Source organism: Geotrypetes seraphini, chromosome 2 (assembly GCF_902459505.1).
Source record: "Geotrypetes seraphini chromosome 2, aGeoSer1.1, whole genome shotgun sequence".
NCBI lineage: Eukaryota > Metazoa > Chordata > Amphibia > Gymnophiona > Dermophiidae > Geotrypetes > Geotrypetes seraphini.
The window spans coordinates 436,392,823-436,413,712 of record NC_047085.1 but is presented as its reverse complement, the minus strand read 5'-3'; the positions used below and the strand labels follow the sequence as shown (position 1 = coordinate 436,413,712).

The following is a 20,890-nucleotide window of genomic DNA, read 5'->3' as shown; positions in this document are numbered from 1 at the left end:
AAAGCATCTTCTTCAACAGTGCTTTTTCTGTTATCAAGCTGGACTGGGTGAGGCATACAAATGGATAACTCCAAGTTCAGAACTTCTCAATTTAATAATTTGTACATTTTCCCAGAGCAGCCCGGTCATATCACAAAATGCAAGAGTTGTCAAGATAGAACTTTTTTATACAGAGCTATCCAATCTTTTTACCTCTCCTTTGGGGAGGGGGGGAGAGGGCGTACTCACCTAATTCAGTGTAGATCTAGACTTCACTGATATGTGAAAAAAGTGAGTTGGTGCAATCCTTTTACAACAGTGCTTAAAGCATAATACTAATAACGATATAGCCCTCTAGAAGTCACACCTATTTGTGTGAATCTTTGAAAAACTCTCCCTTCTGTCTTGGAATGTCTCTTCTCTATATACTTCTTTCCTTCTTACTTTGATCTCTTCACATGTTTTTCAGTACCATGTTTGCTGATAATCTCTATCTTTACCTCTCTATACCAGAAATTTCACTGGATGCTAAGGTCCCCCTTAAGGGTCAGCACACAAGAAAAAGATCTAGGTGTTATCAAGTTTCAGGTTTATTATTTATTTGATATACCTCCTATCATTACATCTAGTTTATTATTATTAGGATTTTTTTATATACCGCCTATCAAGGTTATCTAAGCGGTTTTTACAATCAGGTACTCAAGCATTTTCCCTATCTGTCCCGGTGGGCTCACAATCTGTCTAATGTATCTGGGGCTATGGAGGATTAAGTGACTTGCCAAGGGTCACAAGGAGCAGCGCGGGGTTTGAACCTACAACCCCAGGGTGCTGAGGCTGTAGATCCAACCACTGCGCCACACACTCCTCCACTCCCACACTCCTCTAGGTGATTTACAACAAATTTAATAAAAACATATCTGATAAAATGGGATTAAAAGATAACATTATTACTAGGACACATAAACAATTTTCCAACTCTCGCTCTCATTCTGATAATTTCCTGTTATTGTAAACAGTAGGCTGAAACCTTCCACTCAATCTGCGGTGGCGGCCAAAAAGCAGACAGAATGCTAGGGATTATTAGGAAAGGGATGATAAATAAGACCAAGAATATTATATTGCCTCTGTATTGCTCCATGATGCGACCTCATCTTGATTATTGTGTTCAGTTCATGTTGCCATATCTCAAAAAGATATAGTAGAATTAGAAAAGGTTCAAAGAAGAGCAATCAAAATCATAAAGGGGATGGAGCTCCTCTCATATGAGGAAAGACTAAAGATGTTAGGGCTCTTCAGCTTGGAAAAGAGATGACTGAGGTGAGATATAATTGAGATCTTGTGCAGAACGGATAAAAGTGGATCAATTTTTTTAGTCTTTCAAAATTTACGAAGACTAGGAAACACTCATTGAAGTTATATGGCAATACCTTTAAAACAAATTGGAGGAAATATTTTTTCAGTCAATGAATACTTAAACTCTGGAACTCGTTGCCAGAGCAAGTTGTAACGGTGGTTAACATGGATGAGTTTAATAAAGGTTGGGACAAGTTCCTGGAGGAAAAGGCCATAATTTTCTTTTGTGATAGACATGGGAGAAGCCACTGCTTGCCCTAGAATCAGTTACATGGAATGTTGCTACTATTTGGGTTTCTGTCAGGTACTTGTGACCTGAATTGACTACTATGGAAACAGAATACTGGGCTAGATGAACCAATGGAATGACCCAATATGGCTATTCTTATGTTCTTATGTTATTTAAGTCTGTGTACAGGCTGCATACGTCTAGTAGTGATATATAAGTTAGTAGTATAGTAGTACTTCCCAGAATTATAATGCTAGGTATGTGAATACCTCAATGATGTTGAAGTATATATTGGAAGATAAGCTGAAGGTGGAATTTATTTATTGAGATTTATGAAGAGATTCACCCAAAGTGGTGAATTAAAACATCTCTACTACAAGCTGTAAGTTAACACAAACAATATGTAGGTACTAATCCTTCTACTTTTTCTTGGAGGATGCCAGGCAACTCTATATGGAATATAATGAAAAGAAAACAAAGGAGAAGGAGGAAGCTCTTGCTCAAACTGAACTGGAAGCACTTCAGAGTAAGTATTCATATATTGCTGAGTCAAACAATCTATTAGACATCTAAAATTAGGTTTGTTTGTTGTACGCTGCAAATTATGCTAACAATAGTTGTTAAACAGTTTTCATTTAAATAGGTCTCCAGATTCATTAAATGTTAAAATACCTAACACAGCTTAGGAAATGTGTTAATGCAGCATATTAATTGTTACATGTGTGCTTCCATCAAAAGTGGAAATTGCTATGAAGCGGAATGGTATGGGTACAGTCTGCACCATACACTTAAAAGAAGTTGTTATCACAAGTTAACTGCTGTCTGCCTCATTCTCTGATGACAATCAAGACTTAGATGATCATAGATAGGCAATGATCCCAATGGAGTTTTAGTACGGATGTTACCTGGCATTCGTGTGATCTCTTTAAGAAGCCTTTGGCAGGTTTGCAGCATGCATGTGCAAGTGTCTTCCCACAAGACAAGAGTCATTTGTGACTACCAGTTTTGTCTTCATAGCTCTGGGGAGAAGAGTCTTCGTTCGCAGCATGTGTGAAGTTAGATTTTTTACAATTTTTATCCTTTCCTGATTTTTTTTGTGAGGCAAGGGAGATTTTTCTCCTGTTTTCTCCTTCTCCCTCTTATGTCTGTAGATTTTTCAGCACTTCTTCTGTTCTCTCTCTTTTCCATGCCCTGTGGCCATTTTGGGCTGGGTTCCACGGTTGGGTTGTGACTCAGTCCTCAGATGAGAGGCTTTTGTTTTTTCCTCTCAGTCATCAAATCTTTTGATTTTAGTGTGGCTATTCTTCCCTTGATATTCAATAAGCCTGCTAGTATGTTTAATAGGTACAAACTAGCCAAATGGGGGTCTAGGATAACTTATACTGCCTTTGTTATAATTTTTCTTTTGCACCTAAAGTGCTTTAAATTATATTTATAAATAAATTATAAATTATAATTATAAATGAATTATAATTTAAAGTACTTTAGGTGCAAAAGAAAAATTATAACAAAGGCAGTATAAGTTATCCTAGACCCCCATTTGGCTAGCTTGTATACATTGAAGTGTAGGTTGGATAATCTATAAATTGATCCGTGTTTGCAGCTTGAGTATGTTTAATAGGACCATATCTTTGACTGACCCACATGGCATGCCTGCTATGACTGCCACCGCTAACTGTTCTCTCTGTGCTCAGATGCAGAAGAGGACTTTAAAGTCTGATACATCGGTATTGAGAGCATTGGTTTCTATGGCCTCAGGAGCTGCACCGAACGCTGATGATATTTCAGCATCAAGAAAGTCTTCACCTTCTGGTCTAGATGCCCTGGACCCGGTTCTGGTGCAGACCTAGGAGCAGAGAATTCTTAGACTCAACATCAAGGAAACACTTGGAATCTGCATTGTCCTTGTTGACACTGAAAGGACCTTAATGACAAGCACTGAGTAAAGGTGAAGAAGTGACAGCATTGATCCTCTGCGATACATGGTGCCTAGAGCTCTGGGGTACTGGAATAACTGGCACCTGAGAAACATAAGCTCCATCTCTGTGGCAGCAGTGCTGATCCACCAGTCTCCCCAAAACTGAAATCCTGCTTTTGATTCAGCAAAGATGAATTCAGGCAGTTTTCCAATGCCTGTCCTTGAGGAATGACTCCCAGCCATGCTCCAAGAGATGCTTGGGTGCATCTTGGGGCAGAGCTTGTGATGACGCTGGACACATTCCAGCCCATTCAGGAGGTTCATGCTTTGCCTGTCAAGCAGTCATTGATGCCAGTGGCTCACCAGGCATTAGAGTTGGTGCTATCTGATACAGAAATCATCTCCAGCCCATCAGGGGAGGAAGCTCCTTTTGGAGTACTGGAGGGTGCTTGCACCTTGACTCCTTTGTCCTGGGCCTGGGCTATCCAGCAGGCTGAAGCAGACTCAGATTTGGACCTCTCACAATGAGTACACCGAGTCTGATTTGGACTGTTCCTGGGAGTCTGAGGCAGAGCCTGAGGTTTTCTCACAGGAGAGGCCTCTAGGCCTTCTGTCAGATCCCTCCTCACTGCAGGAGAAAGTAGGCTCTACAGAGAGCACTTCTCTGTAGGGTTTTTGCAGGAAATAGCCAAAGCCATTCCCTTTGAGTTGGAAATCGAGGAGGGGCCCAGAGCTGAGTAGATGACTGTCCTCTATTATGATTCTCTACCCAGATATGCTGCGACTGTCCAAGTTCACAATGTCCTTAAAGATGTGAGATGAGGCATTGGGAGTCTCCCCTCTCTGTACAAGCTATTCCTAAGAAGGTGAACTCCATACATATATAGAGTCCAAATTCTGGATTCAATAAATGGTGAAATCCACTCACAAGCATGTCAAACGTTTGAAAACTCATTCCTTGGCTTCCCCTTGCAGACATGCTTGTACTCTGGAGGAGTTTGGGGGAGAGGCTGTACACAAGCATCCATTTGAAGTCCTTGGTGTCCATTATGCTTGAGTGTGTGTACACACTCCCACCAGAGCAGGCCGCTCACCTTTGCCAGATAGCTGGCAAACAGGAATGCAGAATAATTTGGTTAGGGGACTTTTGAGTCTTTTTTATAACTTTTTTTATGTGGCATCTAGACTTTCTGCTTTAAGTATTGGGATGTATGGACTCTCATGGCTGTGTATCTTGGACCTGGAACTGGTGGTTCAGGAAATGTTGACAGATGTCTCTTACTGAGATGACATTTTTTTTGGAGATAATATGGAAGTAGTCACGGACCTTATTAAGAAACATGCTTATACCATCAAATCTGTTTCAGCCTGCCCTTTCTGTGGCCTCCACATCCTGGAGAGTTTATTGGGTGGGGGGGGGAACAGAAGAGTTCCTACTATTCTCAAATTTGTAGGTATGCTGGTCGCTGATGTATTCTATGGTCTGGACTGTTTTATTGTTTGTAGAGGTGTCTGTTGTTGCTGCGACTTGTTTTGTTATATGTAATTTTATATTTTGTATGTAGTTGTGTAACTCGCCCTGGATAAGGGTGAGAATAAATAAAACAAACAAATAAACTGTCCTCCTTTCTAAAGGCCTATGAGATTAAATCCCATCCCATAAGAAGTTTTTCCAGTGCTTGCCTATCAGGCAGCTAGTTTGGGACAAGGAGTTACGTACTTTGTTTACAAGGTCTTGCTCATACACACACTTCAGAAAGTTATTAAAGTCATCTATTTGTATGATTTTTAGAAAATTAATTTTTAGAAAATATGATTACTCTATAGGTTGCTGGGTTATCCAGTTTCTTAATCTTTGTGAACTATATCAATCCGTGAGGTTCTGTGTGTCTAGAAACGAAATGTAATGTGACAGGGGAAAAAGGGAAGGGATTCTGTTCCAAGTGCTTCCTTGTGCCCTCCCCCCCTAAAAAAGGGCGAGGGGGATTTCATCCCATCCTAGACCTAAGGGCCCTTAACAAATATTTGGTGAAAGAAAAGTTCAGGATAATTTCCCTAGGCATTTTTCTTCCCATAATTCAGAAAAACAATTGGCTATGCTCTCTAGACTTTGAAAGATGTGTATACTAATATTCAGCTACTTCCTGTGGCTTGGGATATCTCAGATTTTGGGTAGGGAAACATCACTTCCAGTACAGTGCTCTGCATTTGGTCCCAGAATGTTCATAGTATGCTGTGCAGTAATTGCAGCGTCGCTATGGAGACTGTGAGTTCATGTGTTTCCCTATTTAGACAATTGGCTTGTCAAGTACATTTGCTCAGAAGTCAATGCAGATAACTATTTGGGTGTTGGAGCTATAGGGTTTATCAATTACCCTAAGTCCCACCTACTCCCAGTTCAACATTTGGAGTACATTTGAGCCGTGCTAGACATTGTGCATGCTAGAACCTATTTGTCTCAGGTGCAGGCAGATGCTCTCGTTGCCAATGCCACTTGAGTTCAAAGAAGCAGGTTTATTTATATACACATCCAGGATGGGGTGGGTGGGATATCTTTCTGGTTTATTTCTTGATTAAATTGTTGGATGGGAGGGGAGGGATACTTTTCTTCTGCATTGTTATTGATAGAATTTAAGTGCTTACGTTGATTATTAATGTCTAAAATTCTTGGCACTTTGTATTAGTTTTGAAAATTAATAAAGATTTTTTTAAAAAAGAGAAGCCAGCAGGTCTCACCTTGGCAGATGTTGAGGTTGATGGCCTCCACAATGCAAATCAGTCCCAAGCCACATCTTCATTTAAGGAGCACCCGGTAAAACCTCACTTCTCAATAGTACCAAGCTAGGAGGAGCCTTGAAGTACCGGTAATTACTTCACAGGAAAGAAGAAGCAATTTTAAACCACATCTGAATTGTAACTGTTCTAATTTGAGAACCATTACTCACAATTTTAATGAATCTTCTTCTTCAATATTACCTAGCTCATGTTATATGAATACTAGGCCAGTTTGTAGTAAGATTTCAATTATAAGGGATTTGATTGTGGAATCAGATTTTGGGATTGTAGTTATGGAGATATGGTTACAGGATAAATCTGACCCCTTACTTCTGAAATTATACCATGCAGGTTATAAAGCGATTCAGATCCATAGACAAAGTAGAAAAGGGGGTGGAGTGGCTGTGATATAAAAAAAGGTTTTTGTTAGAAATTGAGAGTTAGTTCATGTGAAGATGGCTTAGAGATTTTATATGGTCAGCTAAAAGGTGAACATGCATTACAACTGTTAAAGCTGATATTAAATCATACCTTGTTTCGCCAAAAATAAGACAGTGTCTTATATTCATTTGGGGCCAAAAAAAGGCACTAGGTCTTATTTTGGGGTAGGGCTTATTTTTTTAATGTACATGATCATCTCTCCCTTCCTCTCCTTCACCCCAATTCGTCCTCTTTTCTTTCCCCCACATGTGCAACATCTTTCCTCCCCTCTCACCCATCCCCGTGTGCCTTCCCTCTGCAGCATCTTTCTATCCCTCCCATTCCCCTGTGCAGCAGAACCCTTGCTCGGCTTCCATCCTTCCCTCCCATCCCTCGTGCAGCAGAACCCTTTGTCCAGCTGCCATCCTTCCCTCCCTCCCATCCCTCGTGCAGTAGAACCCTTGAACAATTGCCGCCACTCCTGGTGTGCAGCCGAACTGCTGAAACCCCGCTGACCCTCCATCCTTCCCTCCATATTTCCCTCCCAACCGATCCCCGCCGACCACGATCATAAATACCTTCCAGCAGAGAAGCGTTGGGCCATCAACACTCGCAGGCTGCTTCACGGCCTTCTCGCTGGGGCTTTCTGTGTGCCTCATTTCTGATGATGTCATCAGTACACAGAAGGCCCCAGCGAGAAGGCCATGAAGCAGCCTGTGAGTGCTGCTGGCCCGACGCTCCTCTGCCAGAAGGTATTTATGGTCACAGTTGGCGGGGATCGGCTGGGAGAGAAGGTTGGAGGGTCAGCGAGTGTTCAGTGGTTCAGCTGCATGGCGGGGGCGATGCGGCTGCCTATGACTAGGGCTTATTTTCAGGGGTAGGGCTTATATTAAGACCTACCCCGAAAATCATGCTAGGGCTTATTTTCAGGGTAGGTCTTATTTTCGGGAAAACACGGTAGACCTCCTGGCCCTTGGTCAAAAATTTAATCTAGGTTATAAGAGTTTAGATCTAACTCCACTTTATCATGTTCCACACTTGAATTGATGATGATGATAATGAGTTTAAGTCACTTTTTGAACATTTTTTATATAGAATAACTGGTTTGACTCATGAGAGAGGACATTCATTGGACATAAGCTAATAAGCCTCACTTACTATCATTTATTGATTGGTCTTCTGTTATCTGGTCAAGTCATTATTTATGTAGATTTCATACTTTTTTTCATCCACGAGGCAAACAAATTAGAACTAAGGGGAGAATAGACACTCAGTTATTTTGGGATAAAATTGGACCTTTATTACAGATATTAATCTAAATCCAAATGAATGTTAGAAAATTATGTATGCACTACTGAATCTATACTAAATTCCAAAGCCCTTGTGTTATAAGGAGATTGTCTACAAGTGAGAAACATCCATGGTTCTCTAATGAACTGAAGGATCTGAAAATGGAATGTAGAAGATTTAAAAAAGGCTTGGAAGAAATCAGGACCTCAGAGGCCTACACCCACATATCCATACATCCAGAACACAGAAATTTCTCAGTTTTTATATGGATCATCAGCATTTCCAGTACAAAGTTCTGCCGTTCGGTCTTGCTTCATCTCCAAGAGTATTCACAAAGTACCTGGTGGTGGTAGCAGCAACCCTCCATACCCACAGGTTTCAAGTGTTTCCATATCTGGATGATTAGTTGATAAAAGCTACATTGCCTCAAGTAATGCACTCAGCAACACAAGTGACCATAGCTTTTCTCCAGCTTCAGGGGTTCGAAGTTAACTTTCCAACTTCAACCCTCTCAAGTGTTGGAGTTTATAGGGGCCGTGCTCAACATCACTTTTCTACGGGCTTTCCTACCCCAACAAAGGCAGAACACCTTGCTTCACCTTTGCAATCATGTGTCCAATCTGCAAAACAACTCAGCAAGACAAATGATGCATCTTATGTGTCACATGGCATCCACAGTTTATGTAACTCCCTTTGCTCAACTTCATTTCAGGTCTGATCAGGGGACCCTGGCATCTCAGTGGTCTCAGGACACTGATTTCTTATCCCAATGGATCAAAGTCACCTTGCCTCTTCGTCAGTCTCTCCAGTGGTGGTTGAATCCAACATCTCTCCAGAGGCTTGCTGTTTCATATCCCTCCACATCACAAAATACTCACGAGGGATGCGTCCATGTATACTTGGGGAGCTCACCTAGATGGTCTCAGGACCCAGGGTGTGTGGTCTCAAGAGAAGACATTCTACATCAACCTGTTAGAGTTGCAGGCAATTCACAGTGCTCTGAAAATGTTTTGAAATCGTCTCTCCAATCGGGTTCTCCTTGTTCACACAGACAAACAAGTAGCTATATACTACATCAACAAGCAGGGAGTAACAGGCTCTCTTCCTCTGTGTCAAGAAGCCGAGCATATCTGGAACTGGGCAATTCTTCAAAACATATTTCTCAAAGCCATGTATGTACAAGGGAAACAGAATCCTTTAGCTGACAAGTTCAGCAGATTCTTCAGCCGCACGAGTGGACTCTCAACTCCAAAGTCTTATGCCACATCTTCTCCCTGTGGGGGACTTCTCAGATAGACCTGTTTGCATCTCCCCACAACCACAAGTTGCCTCAATTCTGCTCCAGACAGTACTTCATTGTCTGGAGGCAGATGGGCTGTGGCTCAATGGTTGAGCTGCTGTCTCTGCACCCAAAGGTTGTGAAGTCAAATCCCGGTGCTGCTCCTTGTGACCCTAGCAATGTCACTTAATTCTCCAGTGCCCACTGCTTTTAATGTGAGTTTTGAAATGCCAAAGCAACAAAAAGGCAGTATACAAGTGCCCATTTCCCTTCTTCTGGTTTGGTCACACAAGTTCCTGTATATCTTTCCACCAATCCTTTGTCTTTGTTCTTTGTCTTTGCAATGCCTCCGCTGGGTCAGACCTGAGGTCCATCGTGCCCAGCAGTCTGCTCACGTGGCGGCCCAACAGGTCCAGGACTTGTGCAGTAATCTTCTATCTATACCCCTCTATCCCCTTTTCCAACAGGAAATTGTCCAATCCTTTCTTGAACCCCAGTACCGTACTCTGCCCTATTACACCCTCTGGAAGCGCATTCCAGATGTCCACCACACGTTGGGTAAAGAAAAACTTCCTAGCATTCGTTTTGAATCTGTCCCCTTTCAACTTTTCCAAATGCCCTCTTGTTCTTTTATTTTTCAAAAGTTTGAAGAATCTGTCCCTCTCCACTCTCTCTATGCCCTTCATGATCTTGTAAGTCTCTATCATATCCCCTCTAAGTCTCCTCTTCTCCAGGGAAAAGAGTCTCAGTTTCTCCAATCTCTCAGCGTATGAAAGATTTTCCATACCTTTTATCAGACGTGTTGCTCTCCTGTGAACCCTCTTGAGTATCGCCATATCCTTCTTAAGGTATGGCGACCAATATTGGACGCAGTACTCCAGATGCGGACGCACCATTGCCTGATACAATGGCAGGATAACTTCTTTCATTCTGGTTGTAATACCCTTCGTGATTATACCTAGCATTCTATTCGCTCTCTTAGCGGCCACTGCACACTGTGCCGTCGGCTTCATTGTCATGTCCACCATTACCTCCAATTCCCTTTCTTGGGTACTCTCATTCAGTAACATCCCTCCCATCATATAGTTGTATCTCGGGTTTCTGTTTCCCACATGTAATACTTTACATTTCTCAACGTTGAACTTCATCTGCCATCTCGTCGCCCATTCCCCTAGTTTGTTCAAGTCCCTTTGTAATTCTTTGCAGTCCTCTTTAGTCCGAGCCCCACTAAATAGTTTGGTGTCGTCTGCAAATTTTATTATCTCACACTTCGTCCCTGTTTCTAGTTCATTTATAAATATATTAAATAGCAGCAGTCTGAGCACCGAGCCCTGCGGAACACCACTTGTGACCCTTCTCCAGTCCGAGTAGTGGCCGTTCACTCCTGCTCTCTGTTTCCTACCCGCCAACCAATTTCTGATCCATCTATGTATGTCTCCTTCCACCCCATTGTTCTTCAGTTTCCGAAGTAGGCGTTCATGGAGTGTTAGTCAAACTCAAACAAGATGTTAGTCAAAGGTGTTAGTCAAAGATGTTAGTCAAACTCAAACAAGAATCAGCCACCATGATCCTAATAGTGGTTCAGACAGCCTTGGTTTTACCTTCTACTTCAACTGAGTGTCAAGGATCCAATTCCATTGCAGATCTATTCACTCAGAGTCTCTTTTATATCCCAATCTGCAATCGCTGCACCTAACAGTTGGTACTTCTCAACCTGAGTTCATCAGATTTCAATCTTTCTGACCCAGTACAAGCCATTATAGCTGTTTCCAGAAGGCCTTCTACTCAGCATTTCTATCGACTCAAATGGACCCACTTCATTTCGTGGTGTAATCTCCATCACCTGAATCCTTCCACATCTTCTATCCCTTCAGTATTGGACTACCTTCTCCATTTATCCAACTCTGGTCCTAAGACCACTTTGGTCAGAGTTCACCTCAGTGCTATTTGTGCTTACCATTCTCCTTTCAATAATAAGCCTCTGGCTACTCATCTGCTTGTTTCCCGGTTTATGAAAGGACTCTTGAACTCAAAACCTCCACTAAAACCACCTCCAGTTATCTGGGATCTCAATATAGTTCTCACCAGTCTGATGAAGCCACCATTTGAACCACAGGCATCTACTCATCTTGTCTCTAACTTGGAAAGTGGTCTTCTTGATCTCTGTCACTTCTGCTCGCTGAATGAGTGAACTTCAAGCACTTCTTTACAACCCACGTTTTACAGTGTTTCATCATGACAAGGTGGTTCTCAGAACTCATCCTAAATCCCTTCCAAAGTAGTCACAGAATTTCATCTGAATCAATCCATTGTGCTTCCTGTCTTCTTCCAAAGCCTCATTCTCACCCTGGAGAAACTGCTGTTCATACATTGAACTGTAAACATGCCTTGGCTTACTATCTATAAAGAACTAAGCCACACAGGTCTTCACTTCAACTGTTCATCTTTTTTGACCCTAACAGGTTGGGCCTGCCTGTAACCAAGCAAATTATTTCCATATGGTTAGCAGTCTGCATTTTCTGCTATGCTCAGGCTCGGCTGTAGCTATGGCAGCATCAGTGGCTTTTTTGCATTCCACTCCCATTGAAGATATTTTCAAAGCAGCTACTTGGTCCTCAATTCACACATTTACATCTCACTACTGTCTAGAATCCTATTCTAGATGGGATGGTTGTTTCGGCCAAGCAGTTTTACAGAATTTATTTTCTTCCTAATGGCCAACTCTCCCACCATCCCAATCAGTAAGCTAGGGAATCTCACATGTGAGAATATGCTGCCTGCTTGTCCAAGGATAAAGCACAGTTAAGTACCGTAACAGGTGTTAGCTGGGGAGAGCAGGCAGATATTCTCACATCCCTCCCACCTCCCCTGGTTGGCTTCTTAGCTTGCTTACGAAACTGAGGAACCACAAGCTCACATCAGGCAGTAAGGCACTCGCACATGCGCAGTGCAGGCAGTCTTAAAGCTTCTTAAGAAGTTTAAAGTGACAGTACACTTTTAGCACTGTCCATACTGGGCTCCGTGGATGTCGTCACCCACGTGTGACAATATCTGCCTGTTGTGTCCAGATTACACCTGTTACAGTAAATAACTGTGCTTTTCAAGAGAAAGGAAAATGGTAAAACTAGAGGGTATGAATTGATGTTGTGGGATACCAGACTTTGGAAATTCTTTTTCACGGAGTGGATAGTAGATGCCTGGAATGCCTTCCCAAGGGAGGTGATGGAGATGAAACAGTGACGGAATTATAAAAAAAGTAGGATGAACACAGATCTCTAATTAGAAAATGAATGATATAAAACAAACTAAGGACAATACTGAGTAATCCGGCATGGTCTGTTTCCCGTATATGGTGATATAATTATGGATGAGCTAGGGGAGGGCTTTGATAGAAGTTCCAGTGACAGGTTGTTTAGGATAGGCTAGAACGGACTTTTATGGTCTATTGCCAAGAAATATTGAAGAAAAGGCAATTTAACCATGGATATACTCTGAGTGTGACTATTGGGCAGACTGGGTGGACCATTGAAGTCTGTATCTACTGTCATTTACTATATGTTACTATTTGGGAGTCACTCTAGGTCAGTGTCTCAAACTCGCGGCTGGGGGCCACATGCGGCCCTCCAGGGACTATTTTGAGGCCCTCAGTATGTTTATCATAATCACAAAAGTAAAATAAAACAGTTTCTTGATGTCTCTTTAGCTATAAATGACAATATTATTATTAAGACTTAGCCAAAAGGAAAGATTTATAAACAGTTTTACCTCATGCAAAATTGTCATTTCTTTAATAAGACATTAACTATTTTTTCTGAGGCCTTCAAAGTACCTACAAATCCAAAATGGAGCCCTGCAAAGGGTTTGAGTTTGAAATCACTGCCCTAGGTGATGCTGAGAGGATTATGCAGAGGGACTATAAAATCTCCACTGGAATTTCCATGTGCTTTCCATTTGAAAACATTTGTAGCTTTCTACTACCTTCACAAAAGTGTTTTTATTTATTTTGCTTTTGAGCAGCCTTTTGGTTTATTAAAGGGAGTTTTGTGCTTTATAGAAATTGATTGTCTTTCTGACTTCCCTACTGCAGGCTAAACTAAAGATAGTAGGGTCTTTTGCTCTACTAACATTCACTGATGCATTGTTCCTGTTATGACTGTCCAGTTTCTCACTGATAGGATTTGTAATAGCAGTGTTTTAGAAAGACCACGCCAAGCATATGAGTGCCACTCTCACACTTAATATACTCTCAGTAGGGGTGTACATTTTATATTTGTATATGCTGTTAAACTGGTGATCATCTCAAAATGTTTGTTTCTATCTATAATGATATGTTAAATCATCTATAATACTGGCATTTTAAATGCAGGCCTAAATGTTAGCACATATAGAATAGATTTGTAAATTGCAAGTCCTTAATCTTTTTCCTATATTTTCTCATTTTGCAGAGGAGAAAAAACCCAAGGTCAAGAAACCAAAATTGGAGTTTCCAGTATATATAGTTTCAGAAGCTAATGTATTTGTACCATCATATGACCAGGGAGTTAGCATTGAAGAAATTGAAGAACAGATGGATGATTGGTTGGAAAACAGAAGCAAACCACCCAAAAAAAAGGTACACTAATTTCACTTTAAGATATACCAAATAAAAATGAAGGAATAAACTATAAATTAAACTATATGCAGCATATATATTTGACAAATATATACAGTATATGAGAAATAAGGGAGCATGCAAAGAGGGCAGCTTGAATCGGTAATTAAATGACTTGAAATTGGGTGATTTTTACACAGAATTATTTAGGTTACGCTTATCCCACAAGTTCAGGGGATGACCAGTAGAGAAGGTATTCTACACAGACTGAGAAGCACCAGGCAGCAAGTGTTTAGCCCTTCCTGGACTGCTGATAATTTTTTTTTGTGCTTTTGCCCATGGCTGGACTTTTATCTACCAAACAAGTGCCTGTGTGACTACCATACAAACATGTTTGTGGTGTGCTCATGGCCTGTCTTTGTGGTGCCCTGTTGTCCTGCTGTGTCAGCACTGCTGCTCCCTGGTTTCTAAGTTTTACACAAGTTTCCAGAATGGTCACATATCAAGTGTCGTCAAGAGTGGTCTCTGCCCAGAAGCCCTGCACTAACCCTCATTGCATGAGGATCCAGAAGTCCACATGTAATTTTCCACATTTTGGAGGTAATTTTGTAAACACTTTTTGCATGTATAGCATTTTTATGTTCAGAAATTGTCTATTAAAATTATATTGTGTAAAAGCAGGTGTTATACCCTGTATAAGTGTAGTTTGACCAGACAAGAAGAAGTTATACACTTTATAAAATATGCGAGTGGCCTAGTGGTTAGAACTACAGCCTCAGCACTACTGCTTCTTGTGACTCTGGGCAAATCACTCAATTCTCCATTGCCACAGGTACATTAGATAGATTGTGAGCCCATCGGGACAGGGAAACATGCTTGAGTGATTGTAAACCACTTAGATAACCTTGATAGGCGGTATATAAATACCTAATAAAAATGCTTTGCATTCCTTTTACTTAGAGATAACATCTAAGGTTCAGTCTAAAGAACCTGTTCACTTGCAGGCAAACCTCTTGCTGAACACTTCAGCCCAAAAGGCTAACAGCAAATCAGATTATCATGATGGCAGTGTGAAGGGAAGAATCGTACAGGAGGTAGCAAGCAGTGTGAGGAAAAAAGACGGGGGTGAGGTACTAAAGAAAAAATAAACACCAGAGACATTTCAAAATCATTGATCAAGACTACTTAAATTGCAACTGAATTTCTATTTGTGTGTTGCAGTAATAGGGAATTATGACACTGTGGGCCGGATGCACAAAACTCACCGTGCGTTTAACGATCGTCGCTAAACCAGTTTTAACAGATTTAGTGATGAAGTAGTGAATCTGTCGATGCACAAACAGCAAATCGCAGTCTTTTCTGTGGTGTGTAGCAGCCTCCGATAATCGTATGTAAATATATTACAACACGCTCATCAATATTAAAATGAACACTTCAATTGATGCCCATATGATACAGAAAATGAAGTAGAAAGATTATTAAACTAGTTTCAAAAAGTTACTTATTTAGAACAATTGTCTAAGTCTTATAAGTTACTCTGCTACATTGCATTAATTACGTGGCTATAAAGAAACAAATTAGTTCAAGCACAAGTGAGGCGATTAAATATGCAGATGACACTAAATTGTTCAAAGTTGTTAAAACACAGGTAGACTGTGAAAAACTGCAGGAAGACCTTAGGAATTGGAAGACTGGGCGTCCAAATGGCAGATGAAATTTAATGTGGAGAAATGCAAAGTGATGCACATTGGGAAGAATAATCCAAATCAAGTTTCAAGTTTAATATATATTTGATTAATCGCTTTGTCAGTATTCAAAGCGATTTACACATAATTAAAATTACAATATAAAAGAAATTTTAAAATAGTTAAAGACTAACGAGACACAGACAGTTACAACACGAACTGGAAACGAAAGGATATTTTGGGGAAGAAATTACAATATATTTAAGCAGAGTGGGAAACAAAAATGGAAAACACATATGGATGGGATAAAAATAGAGATAATTGAATAAATGTTGTGGAGAGAAGAAAGGATTAGTTCCAAGACTTGTAAAATATTATTAAAAGAAACCAATAGTATTAAATTACAAAGGCGTCGTTAAATAAAAAAGTTTTCAGTTTACTTTTGAATTTTTCTAAATTGATTTCTTCTCGTAGATAACTGGTAGTTACTGGATGCTAGGGTTCACCTTGAGGGTCAGCGCTCAAGAAGAAGATCTGGGTGTCATTGTGGACAATATATTGAAACCTTCCGCCCAATGTGCGGTGGTGGTGTCCAAGAAATCAAACAAGAATGTAGGAATTATTAGAAAAGGGATGCTAAACAAGACTAAGAATGTTATAATGCCTCTGTATCACTCAATGGTGCAACCTCGCCTTGAGTATTGCATTCAGTTCTGGTTTCCTTATCTCAAAAAAGATATAGCAGCACTAGAAAATATTCAAGAAGAGCAACCAAGATAACGGGGATGGAACTCTTCTCATATGAGGAAAGACTAAAGAGGTTAGGGCTTTTCAGCTTGGAAAAGAGATGGCTGAGGGGAGATATGATTTAAAACTAAAAAATCCTGAGTGGTGTAGAACGGGTACAAGTGGATCGGCTTTTTTACTGCATCAAGATTTACAAAGACTAGGGGACACTCGATGAAGTCATAGTAATACTTTTAAAACCAATAAGAGGAAATATTTTTTCATTCAGAGAATAGTTAAGCTCCAGAATGCATTGTCAGAGGATGTGGTAAGAGCGGTTAATGTATCTGGGGGAAGCCACTGCTTGTCCTGGATTGGTGGTTTGGAATGCTGCTATTATTTGGGTTTTTGTCAAGTACTTATGACTTGGATTGACCTCCGTGAAGACAGGATACTGGGCTAGATGAACTATTGGTCTGACCCAGTAACGCTATTCTTATGTCCTTATATATAACTAGAATGTAATTTCTGAAAAATTAATAAATAAATAATTTAAAAAAATAAAATGACTCTTGTATGGTATCATATCAAGATGTTCCTAACATATGATGCTTTAATAGTTTACTAAGAAATACAGAAAAAAAAAATGCAGGTAAATAGGATCAAAGCTCCATCTCGTTTACCCTTTTCTGATACAACACTTCAAAGGATGCCTAGTTCATCTCAGCTTTTACCCTTACTCTTTGCATCTAAGGCAGTTCTTCTCAACCCAGTCATTGATGAACATCTAGTCCCATCAGGTTTTCAAGATATCCACAATAAATATGCATGAGAGAGATTTACATGCACTTCCTCCTTGATATGTAAATCTATCTTGTGCATATTTAAACCTGATAGGACTAGATGTGCCTCAACGACTGGATTGAGAAGCACTGATCTAAGGACTTAAATTATGGTTAATCTGTATAGTGGAACTGTCTCTATTCCTTCACCATGGACTTAAGTTATAAAAAATATATCATTAAAGAATGAGAACGAATGAAGCATTTCTGATTAGTTAAAAAATGCAAAGAATACAGATCACCTAAAAGACATGCAAAATCAATTGTACTTTTCTAGGTTTTTCCTGCTGTCTGACCATGTTGGGTTTCTTTTCTTACCTTTGTTCCTCCCTGACTGTTTCTATGCCCTCTGCTCACATATATGATAAAGAACAAAATGTAATTTGTAAAATAAGAATGAATTAGCCGTTTCCTATTAGATTTTTAGCCCCTGTGGGTAAATCCAAATCCTTCTCTTAGAAGAATGAATTTTTTCCCTTATTAAATTCAAATAGCTTTATGGAAGAAAGGGTTTATTGCACTTGCACTAAAGTGGCTGACTGTCTTTTGGCATTATTGTTTGCATGAAGGGGAAATAGTTTTATAAGGCTGCATAAAAATATTGGCGTCTGGTGGTGAGAGAATAAAAAGCTGCTTCTAAGAGAATAAAAAGCAGGACAGTCTTGGCAAACCACAAGCCACTTAAAAGGGAAAACCCAATAACCTCGTGTTTTTTTTCTCAGTGACAGATGGTAATAAACAGGCTTTGTAAGGTTGTCTCTTCACCCTAGTCAGCTAAACAGGCTAACTTCAGTTTTGCTTTGCTCCATGACATGATTTGTAGTTGTGATTTCTTAGAGAATGAAATCAAATACTGTAAATGGGATAATCAGAACTATAAATACAATGTGACAATATTGTTTAAAGTTTAGGCCTAATTTATTCACTTTTCTTCCAATCGCTAATGGAGTGGGTTGGGGGCTTAGTTAATTAGGCTTTTAGTGAATTGCATTCCAAAGAATGTACAAGGGAAATATTCACCATGAGGAAATGTACATATTGCATCATAAGCAGCATATGTATCACTTTAAAGGGCCATGAATAACACATCCTCCCAATTGTGTCTTGAGCTTCCTCCTTATATAGCCAGGCATCCCTCTCCACTGTATTGTATTTATATAGGCCTTACTTCTTGCTAATAGTTTGAAAGGGAGACTGCTTAGCAGGCTGCATATATTAAGCAAATCAGACTTGTCAAAGAAAAGAGCCTCATCTATTATCAGCGTTGAATTTAGAAAAGTTCATATTCTGCTCATTTTTATACCAAGTGAATGTTCCAGGTCTGCTAAAGGACAGGATGATATGGTTTATGCACAGTGTGTATGTAGATCATTCATCTTCTTTCATTGCTTTGGTATTCATTTCCTTTTGGCTCATTTTTTAAAATGTTTCACCATGAGTGAGGAATGATAAAAATCCTTTTGAAAGTACAGTAACACACTTTTTTTTAATTTTGGCACACAAGGGCCTTTATATTAGAAGTCCTATTTGCTATTTACATTTGTAAATATCAGCATTTAAACACATATCCCAATAAATGTGGAAACCCTAATTTTACAAAACTGGGATTTAAATGTGTAAATCTGAACTAAATGCATATAGCAAGGGGGGGTGGGCATTGATTGGCGGGATTTAAGGCAAGACATAAATATACACTTGTATTCCCCAGAACAAAAGGGGACTGTATGTCTTTCATCACAGTGATCAGTGTAGGGATTTAAAGCTGTTCCTATATATCAGTGTTCCTATATATATATCAGTGTTATAAAAATGCTAGTTATATGTAGCACTCTGCAGAAGGGGCTACAGAAAGTTTCCCCCTAAAATAAATAGTGCTCAATTGCTATGGTCCCTGTACATGGGAGCTTTTAAACATGCAAGTTTTCAAAATTTCAAACATATTCACCTAAATGTCTGCACTTACATGTCTGGGATCCAAAATACCAATATGCTGTGCCAGTGTCAATAGTTTAACATGTATATTGATGTTTTAGATTTTGACATTTGTAAAATCCACCACACACAGCTGGCATGTACACATGTATTCTGCATGTGTTTGAGAGAAAGCTCTATGATGGTTAATTTTGCTAAAAACCAAAAACCCAACAACCATAACTGCATAGCTTCAAACCTGGACATTTTCAATTCCAGTTTCTATATTCTATCTAAAATAGAGATGATAGTGTTAGTAAAATTATTGATTTGCTTTTTCCTCTTATTGTTTAAACTGTTTTCAACATTTAAGAAGCTAAAAGTATGTCTTAAGTCAAATGCAAAAAAAAAATAGTAAGAGGTTTGAGTCTTCTAAAGCGAGACAGTTATAACCACTGTGCATTTTGGGTAATTTTGTTTGGTTTTCATGAATACTCTTTTCACTTTAATTTTAATGTTCTATGTGGTATTGAAGGGATAAAGGAGAACGTAACTTAACAGTGCAGAGCAAAGCATTTTAATGGTGGATAAAAGTGTTTTTGTACAGTAAAGCATTGAAATTGGCAGCATTATGTTGTAATCTGCATCTTTAAAGAACAATCATTTGCACTTGCAAGAATGTTATCTGCATTTGTAAGGAGGTGGCTTGTATTTTCCTGTTAAATGGTTAATTTAAAATTTGTGATACCTTTGATTTTATATTCAGAATGGAGAGTTAACTTGGAACAGGACTTTACTGAGGCAAAATCTAAATGCTTGTGCAGTGACAACAGATGTTTCCTCACCATGTGGTATCTTCCATTACTTGACTGCAGAGATGAATTTTTGGCCCAGTGTTTCAGTAATATTGGATGCACATGGTTATAAGTGGCAAAGCAGTATGCTCATACATTCATTTGACTCTCACAACTACAGTTGGCTACAGATTAGAGCAGGGAGAATACATTCACACCAGGGCCACCCTCCTGGCTTCTGTGGTTTCTGGATCACAGTAGGCTCTGTTGCATCTAAAGATACAATTAACTACTGCTGAGGAATTGCAAATTCACAGCTATAGCATTTAAGAATTTTCTGCATTTCTAAAAAGAATTACAAGAGAGAAAAATGCTAGGTACAGCCTTGCCAGTTAATATGGTTGCAAAAATAAATAAAGCTTTGTATGGTAGTAGTTTGCAAAACGTAGGCCCTCTTTTACTAAGCCAATTACCACAGCGGCTGCGGTAATCGCACCAAAGCCCATTGAGAATTAATGGGCTTTGGTGTTGTTGCCATGCGGCTTTGTAAAAGGAGGGGGTTAATGAATAAAGGGTAAAAGTTCCTTTGTGTTTTTTATGCTTGAAAAGTACGATTCTCATTTATATATAGATATGGGTCTATGTGTGTATAAATAAATAAATAGATAGATATAGATATGTGTTTGTATGCATGTGTATATGCAGTATAACACTCTTCAGCTACAGTGACAAAATAATGCTTAGAATTTAGGAAGTTGGTTGGTTGTCCTCAAAACTCTTCAGCACCCCTTCGTACCAGCAAAGCAATTAGCTTGTACATCTTTGGTGCATAAGTGCAGGAAATAGGGTTATTTTTTGGTTCACCTATGGTGCAAGTGCATCTCTTTTTCCATCTTTGCTTCTTTACCTACAATATGTGTGTATCTTTAGAAAGTTAGTCTTTGATATATCATTTCGAGCTGTTTTTGGATGGTTTCCTAAATTATGAAATTGTAGAACTGTATCTGTCATATAAAGGTAAATTTAAGTATGAAAAGAAAATGTATATTTAGGGCCAGATTCTAATAATGGTGCCATAAGTTAGGCGGTGTTAGGCAT

At 39.5% G+C, this 20,890-nt stretch overlaps 1 protein-coding gene across 1 annotated transcript in view; it reads left to right on the top strand.

Annotated features, from left to right (window-relative positions):
- Positions 1–20,890, top strand: part of DNAJC1 (DnaJ heat shock protein family (Hsp40) member C1) — a 327,684-nt gene that overhangs the window by 231,839 nt on the left and 74,955 nt on the right. The window contains exons 7-8 of the mRNA XM_033931327.1: positions 1,997–2,087; positions 13,689–13,855. Of these exons, the coding sequence (XP_033787218.1) occupies positions 1,997–2,087; positions 13,689–13,855 (258 nt within the window). The remainder of the gene's footprint in view (positions 1–1,996; positions 2,088–13,688; positions 13,856–20,890) is intronic.